This window comes from Chroicocephalus ridibundus, chromosome 11 (genome assembly GCF_963924245.1).
Source record: "Chroicocephalus ridibundus chromosome 11, bChrRid1.1, whole genome shotgun sequence".
Taxonomy (NCBI): Eukaryota; Metazoa; Chordata; class Aves; order Charadriiformes; family Laridae; genus Chroicocephalus; species Chroicocephalus ridibundus.
The window spans coordinates 15,136,357-15,147,028 of NC_086294.1; the positions used below are offsets into that span (position 1 = coordinate 15,136,357).

Here is a 10,672-nt window from a genome sequence, read left to right on the forward strand (position 1 = left end):
GAACCAATTTAAGCTTCCCTGTCTGCTGCCTCCACAGCAAACAGGAGTATATTTACTTGAACAGCTTTTCAGAGAATTGCACAGTTTCTAGCCATAGTGAAGAGGTTTTTTTTAAGTTTTGACAGTCTGATTTTTTTTTCCGGGGGAAAAGGGGTCTCTTCATTTAAATCATAAATGGAAGCTATGCACTTGCATAGGTTATGACTTAAAACTTGTGTTTTTACTTATATTATCACTCAGATGTTGAAAATCATTCTTGCATCTAACAGCCCACCCAAAGTCTTACTATGACTGTATTTTGCTACTATATCCCTTATTTTCTTTTTAAAAACATCAGTGTTGGAGATGGCTTCATTGCTTTATGTGCACCGGACTAATGGCTAAAGATGTCAGTCTTTGTGGCAATTAACAACTTTTGAATTAGAGTCCCTAAGTTTTATAGAGCAAAACATTTTAAACAAGAATTGGATGAACCCTCTTGGAGTTCTCTTCACTTTGGAAGAAATTCTGTATTAAATTTGGTTAGTTTATTCCCTCGCAGTGGGAAAGGCCTGCTGGTTCACCTTGTATTGCTCTAAGGGCAGTACAGGACAGATGAACACACAGCCTACCTATGATGTGCCATTTTTACCTACAATTGAAAAAATGAGGACACTGAAGATGAACTGCAAAAACAGGCAAGAGTGGCTCTGGTATTTAGATCTCAGCACGACAGCTCTACCACTGCAAATGTACTCTATTTTTCTAGTTGAAGACTTTTTTTTTAAAAATTATTTCTGTATTTGACACATTAGTGTTCAGGCAACATTGTTACCATCCATTTTACTTTGCTTTCATTATCATTTTTAATTTAATATATTTGAGTCCACATAGACTATGTTGCAATAACTAGAATGATTCACTTTTCTTTAGAACTAATTTCTTAACAGAATTTAATCAAAGATGCAGAATGGCTATTAAATAAGGGACCATTAAATGTGATTTTAAGGTTCTGTTCACTATTATGGATATATTCCTTATAGTAAATTTAATTTTGTAAAGTAGTGTATAATATTGTAATATTAAATCTTTGTTTTCTGAACTCAAAACATTTGATCTTCAGTATGAAGTTATAAATCTTCCCCCTTCTGAATTTGAGACAGGATTTACTTGTCCTCCTTTTTACAGTTTGTAATTTTCACTGTTTTATTCCTGTAAAAAGTCATTTGTAACACATGCAAATGCTTATTTTATCTGTGCTAATTTATCAGATTTGGCTACTCAATAAAATTAATTGAAAGAACTCATGCAAGTCCATCAGTCCTTTCTTGTAAATAAAAATAGAACAGTGTATTTGATCAGTCGAGATAAATACCATGTACCAACAAGTGATAAATTCTACTTTTAGCTAAAACGTAGTATTTAGGGGATACAAACTGAGAGGGAATTTGAGAAAATTAGTCCTAGCTGACTCAAACTATTTTTCTGTCACTGGCATTTTTTGTCCCTCCTGAGCATCTCTGTCAGTCAGCATTGTTATTCAGTCCTACCTTGGGGTCTGTCCTCCCAGTAAGCCCGCAGTGGGGCTGTACCCCACCCTGTGGTACCCTGCCATCGGGGTGGAAGTTGGTCTCGAGAGCCAGCTGACATTGACGGTTGGAATTTAGCCTTCAGCAGTGTTCCCAAGATGGTGATCAATTTTATTGTAGGTAATCCTGTTATCTTCATTTAACATCCTATTCTTTCAACACCTTTTTGTAAAAGTCATTCCATCTTATGCTTGCCAGTTTTTTTTTGATGAGCTGTCGTCACTACTGCTTCTGGTTCATCATACATAAGTTAATGCATGAGCTTGGTAATTTGACCTCTGTACTTAAGAGGTTTTTGAATACAGAATTCTATCATTCTCTGAATAACTTAGTAACATAGAAATATTAATTGGACTTGTCAGCACAAAGGTTTTTTTCTTCAATACATGTAACAATCTGTCCTGTTGCTGCTGAATATCACCCCTCCGGCTTTGACTTGGCGTTCGACAGGCAGCCATCCCAGCACTCGTCTTTGGAACTCCAAGTCCAGGATCTTGAAGTCGAGTCCTGCTTCCAACTGAAGTGCCCAAGGCACAGTCTGTTAAGGAGTGAAAGTCTTTTGCTGTCAAGGATGTTGAAGGTAATTAGTTTGAAGTATTGATGGAAAGTATCCATGTCACTGTCTTCATTTGGTTTGGCTTTCAGGATGCCTGTTAGCTATGTGAATGTTCAGCTGAAAAAAGATTACTGTGACCCATTTTTATTACTTTTTGTCACGCAAGCAGAGGTGTGATGGACTTTTTATTGTACAGAAATAGGAAGATTATGTCAACTGTATCTCGCTAGAAAGAAGCAAAGATCCTCCCTGTTTTATAATGTTATGATAATTGTGGAATCCTTGAGAGGTCCTCATGCCCTTGTTTTTCCCCTCAGGATGCATACTCAGTCCTGTCAGCTGCATGCCCTATTAACCAACAGCAGTGCAGTGACACCAGGAATACGCTTTGGGAAGCTGACCTGTGCTGCCCAGCAGTCCCCTACAAGTATTTCCTGACCCTGTGTATCCCTTTCATGTAACATGTAAAAACATCTGTCTGCTGGTGCTCCAACACACAGCGTATTCCCTTTCCTCGTTTGGAGTGCATCCAGAGATGGCAAATTAACTTCCTAAATTCAGCTGCACAGCAGCACTGGAAGCTTTTCCAACAGATCTCAAAACCCTGACCTGCTGCGGCGGGGGCCTGACTGCGCTTCGTGCTCAACATCGCGTGCTGGAATCCAAACAGCTCTGTGGACGTGGCCTAGCGCACACCTCTACGGTTCTGCTGCTTTCCGATGGTCACAATTTTAACTGTTGTTCTTCTAGTTAGGGAAGACCTACTTCGGTTAAAAACATGAACGTTCACTTAATCTAATACTTTAAGATTCTATACAGCACACTGCTCTCATCTATGCTAAGGAAAACATTACCATCCTGTACTACCTTGTATATTTGTATTTTTCCTCACCGAACGCAGGGCGGATTTGCCAGGTTCACCGAAACCAGAATTTTAAGCAAACTAACAAGCGCTCAGGGCAGGACGTGGTGCCGCTGCTGCTCGCTTTTCCCACATCCAAGCAATCCCTCCCGGCAGCCAGAGCCGTCTGTCAGCTCGCCGCCGCCTCAGCCCTTCCCGTCCCCGCGCCGTGCCGACACCGTCACCCCTCGCGCCGTGACGTCACTTCCGAATCCGGAGCGGCCATCTTCACTGCGGGCGTCCTACCGCCGGCGAGCGCGGCGTGCGAGGGGCTTTCCCCGCGCCTCCCCCTGTTTTCCTGCCCTTACGCCAAATGGCGGCGCCGGCTTCACCGGCGGGCGGTTCCGGCGCCTGCGCGCTGAGGCGGGGCGGCCCCATTGTGCGGCGCTGAGGCAGCGCCGCGGCCTGTTCTGCTGGGGATGGAGGACGGCGGCGGGGCGGCAGCGGCGCTCGGGACCCCAGCGGCCCCCACCGGCCTCTCGGCCTCCCAGCGCCGGGCCGAACTGCGGCGGAGGAAGCTGCTGATGAACTCGGAGGAGCGGATAAACCGCATCATGGGCTTTCACCGGCCCGCGGCGGGCAAGGGTGAGCCCTGTGGTGGCGGCGGTGTGAGGGCTCCCGGCCGCGGGGCCGGCGGTAACGTCCGGCTGCGGCCTCCTCCAGCCCTCACCGCGCCCCGCAGCCTCCCTGTGGACAGCAGCGGCTGGATCCCAGCGGCTGCTCTTGTCCCCTCAGCGCGATCTTTCGTTGCAGGGATGCTTCAAGTGAAGCACGACCTTCTGCGGTCCTCCAGAGATCCGCGGATAAAATATACATGTCATCAGAAATGTGCCTAGATCGGGTCTTGGGCCTGTTAACAGTTCTTACTTAGCGAGTAGACAAGCTGTCATTTCACTTCAAGTAGTTTTTCTTGAAGAAACAATGAGCCTTCCCCACGTTTTCATTCAGTAACTGCTTGCTTTCACAGTTGTGTTTTTATTGCAAGGTTTTCTCACATTTGGGTAATAATCAGTTATTGGACGTTTGTGGTTGGCATGTAGAATTTTCTTGCAGATTCGGGTGTGTCATTTATCTTTCTGTAGGAAGCTTGACTGTCTTGCCAGGAGAGAGTTCTCAGATTTCAGTTGTCAAGGTGCCCATAAGTCATGAATCAGACTGCTTGAGTACTGAGAAATGCTCTGAAGTGTTGGTACCCCTCTCTGGTAGGACCAGGCCTGCCCTGCATGCCCCTCTATCTGGTTTGTGTTCTCTGTCATCACCTCTTTAGCTCTAAGATGAGGTCTTCAGGTTTAATACGGGGCAGGTTAAATTAACACCGCTTTGCCTCTGACAATGGAGAACAAGCCATATATGCTTCTTCCATTGCCTGCTCTTTTGTCAGTCTCTAACGCTCCTTCTGGGTGATTCACTTTCTTTGAATCTTTGCTCAGTGTATTTGGAACAACATCTTTCCTCTTGTGCATGCAGCATTGTTGCTTAAGAAAGTCCAATGTTTTCGTTTCCCCCTTGCTGACTGACAGCTCCAACTTCCAACCTGCACTGCACAGCTGTCTCATGTCTGCGCCATTTCTGAAGAGTGCCCTGCGATGTAAAGCAAGAGGTACACGTAGGGTTCTTTGTAGGCTGGTGGAGGGGAGACAGGAGTGTGCTGAGTCTAGTTTTCTAAAAGCATAATTTGGTAAAGCTGATAGGCGTTTTCAGTCTGGTCTATGCTGTGCTTTTCCCTTTTTGTTATCGTTATCTGAGGTGTAACCGAAGTCTGGGTGTAAACCTTCCATTTCCATTTGATACACAAGCAGGTTGTGTATCAGCTGAGCCCATTTCTTTATAAAATGGGATTGCTTGTATTCAGGTATGTCAGATGGCTTTGTAATTAATAATTAGCACATTTATTAATAATAAAACTGTGTTTTCCCTTTGGAAGCAGAGATATCAACCCAAGACCCCAATCTAGTATGGCTAAGCTGTTGTTCCATGGACCCAGTATGCATAACTCTGTTTTGGTTTTGTTTTTTTTTCCTCTTCTGTAGATGATGAAAGCCACACAGAATCAAAGCTTCAGCACGAACAAGATAAATCAAACTCCCTTCCCATTCCTTCAGTTTCCAAGCGAATTGTGCTTGGTGATTCTGTCTGTAATGTGGCAGGCACAGCTGACCACGCAAGCAGCATGGTAGACCTCAAAGGGGATAAGGACTTGTTCAGTAAAACTCCGGAGCTTGTCAGTGAGGGTCCAAGTGAACTCCGTCACCGTAACAGAGGGGAACTGCCATCTGAAGCTGCACCACGGCCATCTAGACACGGATTAGAGCAGTATTTATCCAGATTTGATGAAGCTCTGAAGCTGAGGAACCAGCTGATGAATGAGAAGCCAAGCCAAGAGAACGGGAATGCAGTGGAGGAGTTTGACTCTTTCCGCATTTTTAGATTGGTGGGATGTGCTGTACTTGCCATCGCAGTCAGGGCTTTTGTGTGCAAGTACTTGGTGAGTTCAGGGAAACAATCAAGCCTATTCTGTTTTGCTAGTTTACTGCAAACTTACTGTGAAATACCCTTTATCTAGGGCTGAAGTCTATCAGTAGTGACCGAGTTGAGAACTTCAGGCACTCTTTACATTTCCAACTGTATAAAACCTAAAAAAATCTCTAAATTCTTTGAGATGAGTCTGTTACCTGTCTAACACAGCCACTGTATAACAACTGAGAGTAACAGGTTTGATCCATAGTATTTTGAGGAGCAGAAGCACTGGAATAATTGTTGTAGCTTAAGTCCCCTGCAAGTTTATTTCCATCTTTGTCAGCATGAGTCAACTGCTCTTCTAGTTTGGAGTCTACAAAAGAGTAATAAAGTAAAGATAACAATAGATGTTCCAAGATAAGCAGATCTGACTCATTTATCAGTCTTTCGAGAAAAGTAGTTCCTTCATATTCTAGGTATCTGCCAGTACATGGTACAGAGGTGTGTGGCTGGTGCAGCCTGCCACCTCCTGGATCACTGGGCTCATTTTTACACACTGCTGTACGCTTCTGCAATTTCACGGTTTGGGGCTCAAAGAAAATAAGGCAGAACTTTAATTGCGACATGTAACTTGTCTACCTAGGTTTGTAGTATACAAGAATATTGTTGCTGTTGTTCACAGATTATTTTTTTACCTACCTAATTTTCTTTTATGACTTGGGAAGCATTAAATTTCTGTGTTTTCTTTGTTATTACTTCTGACTAAGTTAATTTTCTTATATTCTTTTCTGTTCCTTCAGTCAATATTTGCACCATTTCTTACTCTGCAACTTGCTTACATGGGACTGTCCAAGTACTTTCCAAAGGTAAAACATTTTTTTCAGAATTAGATCAATTTGAAATGTTTTAAATTTAAACTTGTGCTTAGATTGTACTGTTTTAGGACCAATGCATGTTAAATATTCTTCCCTTGTTTTAAACTGTAGAATTGAGAGTTACCAAATGCTGATAGTTTATACTAGTTTTTAATCTTCCCAGATTAGTAAAAATGTTCTTTGAAGTTGCTCTGAAAATGTGGACTAACAACTGATTTAGTTGTAGCCTGATTAAAGGCATCTGACTGGGAAAGCCAGGTAGTTCTTTCATGTCTTTAAGAAACTTTTGCTTTTCTCCTAGACCATGCTCTTCTGTGGTTGCTGTTTGCTCTTTCAAAAGCTGTTTTGCATGCGATACCTGGACGAAATCCGGGAGGGTGTTCGTTAAAAAATTAGACAGTCCTTGGGTTTTTAAGGGCTCTGCATTCCCTGCTAGTAACGGTTTGAATGGCACCTTGAAATGAGACATTTATTTGTGTGTGAAACTTGCTGCTTATTAGCAAGATTTGCTATATCACTTGCTTTATATATTTACACCAGCTAATTGTAATGAAGTATTTGTTTGGTTGATGATTTTGGCAGGTCTACAGTGCAAAGAGGAATTGAATGATGCTCAGTCCATAGTTGAAAGGGAAAATTTGCATTTTAAAAGGAATAGCAGAGTACCTGTAGAAAATCAGAATAAATCAGCCGTTCTTTCATAGTTAAGCATACCATTGAAAAATAAACTTCGTAGTAGTCATTCTAAACTGATGTGTCACAACACAAAACAGTAGAATTAGCCTTAGACGTGCACGAGCTTATCTGCTAGATCTTTTTGATCTTGTTTCTGCTGTCTTTAAAATCAGCTCTTCAAGTTTCAGAATTTAAAGAGGTAGTTCCTTTCCACAACTTGCTTTTACTGCTCTTTTACCCAGATGAGGTCAGTCAGCTTGTTATCCTGCGTTTTTCTCTCATGAAACCTACATTCTTGAAAGCTTAATTTAGATTGGATTAAATTGAGATATCCAGCAAGTATCACCAAATTACCGGAATTTTCAGCCACTATCACCTTTTCCTGCCTATCAGATTTAGCACCCTTGTGATTCCTCATTTTAAGGACAGAAAAACAGCTTTCAAACGGTTTTTGGGCATTTCTGTGTTCAGAGGATAGAACTGCCAAATGGAGTCATACTAAAATTGCAGGAAACAGTTGGGTTTCAATTCTAAATCATTCTTCTGTGTTAGAAAAGTATTTTTTTGCCAAGTAGTGTGATGAGATTAATCCTGTTCTGCCAGTGGAGCTTCCTTGGCTCAGCTTCTTACACCCAGATTGCCCTTGTCTGGGGCTCTTCCCACTCATGCAGGAGCTGCTGCACAGCCCCGCTTTACAGCCTGCGTTGGAGTGCCAGTGTGAAGGAGGCGTGATATCTGTGATGAGTTTTATCTGCTGTTAACCAGCCTCTCGCTCAGCTCTGGCGCATCCATCACAGCATGCATCTGTAGCCAGGAGAAGGGCTGTGAATACTGGAGCATGTCTGGAGAGAATCAATCCAAAACTGCTGCTCTTACCGATGAATTTGGAATGTGCCTGGCTGCCTGTGAAATTAGCACAACATTCGTGACATGTAAAGCAGAACTGGATTATAACAGAAGAACTAACTGTAATACTGTTGTGTTTTTTTTCTTTTTCTTTTAGTGTGAAAAGAAGGTGAAAACGACGGTATTAACTGCTGCTCTTTTACTGTCTGGAATCCCTGCAGAAGTGATTAGTCGCTCCATGGACACCTACAGCAAAATGGGAGATGTTTTCACAGACCTTTGTGTCTATTTCTTTACTTTTATCTTTTGCCATGAACTTATTCTGTTTTTTGGTTCTGAAGTACCGTGATGGCTCTAGAATTCAACGCAGCAGTTACACTAAAGCTTTCTGGACTGTTTTCCTTTAACATCTGACTGTGCAGACAGGTTTAAACCTTCATTAAAATTCTTACCTGTTCAGATGCTTGAAAGGAGCCTTAAATTCCAGTCATTTTGGGAAAGGAAGAGCAGGGTCCCAGACTGCCAGTTGTATTGGTTACGTTTATTTAAATACTGTGTCTGCCTGTTACAAATGTGAAGAATAGGATGCAGGTGTCAGTGCATTATTTGTTTGGTTTAGTTACATGATGCCCTCAGCCTCCTTCATAAACATTCACAAAGCTGCCTTTGTTCTTTTCAATGAGAACAAAGAGAATTCCTTTCAGCAGAACCATATCTATATCTCTATATCTGGTATGACTATAGCTAAGAAGAACTGCTCATTTTGTGGTGTTCCCATTTTTTAAAAAAAGCTCTAAATAAAAGAAATCCCTGTTATTCTGTTGTTTGGATTCAGAATGCTGAACCAAGTAGCTGCTGCTGGAGAACGTTGGTGAAAATGCCACTTTGTTGTCCTAATCCTTGCCTTGCTATATACATCATTTGTTGTGATTGTGATTGATTTCATTTGGTAATTATAGCGCAAAACAGTGAAGCAAAGCCAACAACAAAAAAGTCCTGTTGCTTATAAATGTCATTAATCAAAAACCAGGAAGAAACAAAATTGTTAATCTCACCTGTTTTGTGAGTTTCCAGCAACCTAATCCTAGTGTAGGTCATACATGTGCTTTCATTCTGATGCCTTTTCTTTAACAGTTCACCTTATGAGGGGAAAGTTGTATATATCGGCAACCACCCTGCAGTATCAAATGTTTGCTCGAGTATATGTAAAATTTACAAGGGAACTATTTTCTTTTCCTAGCTCCTTGCAGGATTGCGTACGACAACTTTTAACATGACATTAATTTCTGCAGTTTGCCTCAGATTATTACCAGACGTTTGCATGAAAACAGGTGCGGAGGAGTTCTGCTCCTGCTGCGCAGTCCCACAACCCAACAGTGCACAGTCTTTGACAGGGCAGAACTATTGATATTAACGTTTTTGGTGTATTTCTGAAGTTGCCCCAGTGAAATCACAGTAGCGATTCCTGTTTAAATCATGTATACTGCAAGTGACAGTGAAATAAAAAATAGTGCTTTGAGTTGACTGCCATGTGAAGATCCATGTACGAAGGGAGAATATAATTTTGTATTTTTTTTCTGTGGATGTCCAGCCACGTGGGTGAAAAGAAAAATACAAACAAATCCTGACACTGGATAAAGTCATGAGCTCATGAACGCTCTTGTTTTCAATCTGTCATGAATTTTGCACAGCAAGAGGAAGGAAGTGCCATTCCAAATAGTCAGCCTAAACGCTGATAATCTGTGAAAATTTCTATTGAAGCTAAATTTGATATTATTTTCAACTTCTTTTTCATTTAGAATCTGGACTTTCAGGCAGTCTAGGCCAATGCCTTTTTTTAGTGTGGAGAAGCGCCTACTTATCTCGGTATTTGTCTGCAGCAATTTTTTTAGGGAGCAGAAGTGCTTAATTATGCCTCTTTAAAGAAAATAGCCCTGCTTTCTGCTTAATCATTTCTGTTAAGGCTTCCTGCTGTAATTTTGGCACTGCATTTCTGACTCCTTAGTTAGGTATGTGTTTGTTTGTGGCATGAAAACAAGAAGCTTATTTTTTGATTTGACAATTTTCAGTTTTTTTACTGATTATTTTGTAACGAGTGTGATGTTACAGGTGTCCAGGGCTGGGCTGCAAAAGATTCTGACTTAGGTCTATTAGCACAAGTATTTATTCAGAAGCTTTAAATCTGTTCCTATTAGACAGGGATTTCAGAAAACTGAAATAGCTGTCATTGAAATTAAGGTTGAGATATGTAAATAATGAATTTGCTGAAAAGTTACACCTGTTCTGACTCTCTGTTCATATGCCCAAATGCAATACAAATAAATTACAAAAATGCTGTGTACTGACATTTGCAAAAAGCAATGAATTTTTAATGCTCAGCGTGATGATTTTAATCCGCATCGGCTAATTGCTACGAGAAGAGCTGACCCACCTGCTGTACATTCACTCAGCCCCTTGCACTGTCGTTAAGGGCAAGGAAAGATGAAACGGGTTTTCTTCTCAAGCGGTGAAAGAAATCGAAATCGTGCTGTGAAACCAAATCTGTGACTTTTCAGCCCGTAAATGGTTGTTTTTGTCCGATGACTTCGGGGTGGGCTTGGGGGAACCCTTCCATGGTCCCAGGAGGGGCTTCTTCACCTGAGGCCACGAAATACATCCCTTTTAGCCCGTTTTTATCTCTGTTCATGTACATAATTCTGTTCGATGTTTATTGCCAAATCGATTGTTTTTCTATTAAAAGTATATTTGTTACCCCCTTCCTTGGCGCTTTGTCCTGGCTCGGGACAGGGGTTGT

At 41.8% G+C, this 10,672-nt stretch overlaps 1 protein-coding gene across 1 annotated transcript; it reads left to right on the forward strand.

Moving 5' to 3' along the window:
- Positions 1-3,327: 3,327 nt before the first annotated feature.
- On the forward strand, positions 3,328-10,623 carry CAMLG (calcium modulating ligand). Its single transcript, XM_063349328.1, has 4 exons — positions 3,328-3,610; positions 5,056-5,510; positions 6,283-6,348; positions 8,036-10,623. Exons 1-4 carry the CDS (start codon positions 3,445-3,447, stop codon positions 8,225-8,227), a joined length of 879 nt encoding a protein of 292 aa, XP_063205398.1. The 5' UTR covers positions 3,328-3,444; the 3' UTR covers positions 8,228-10,623.
- The last annotated feature ends 49 nt before the right edge of the window (positions 10,624-10,672 follow it).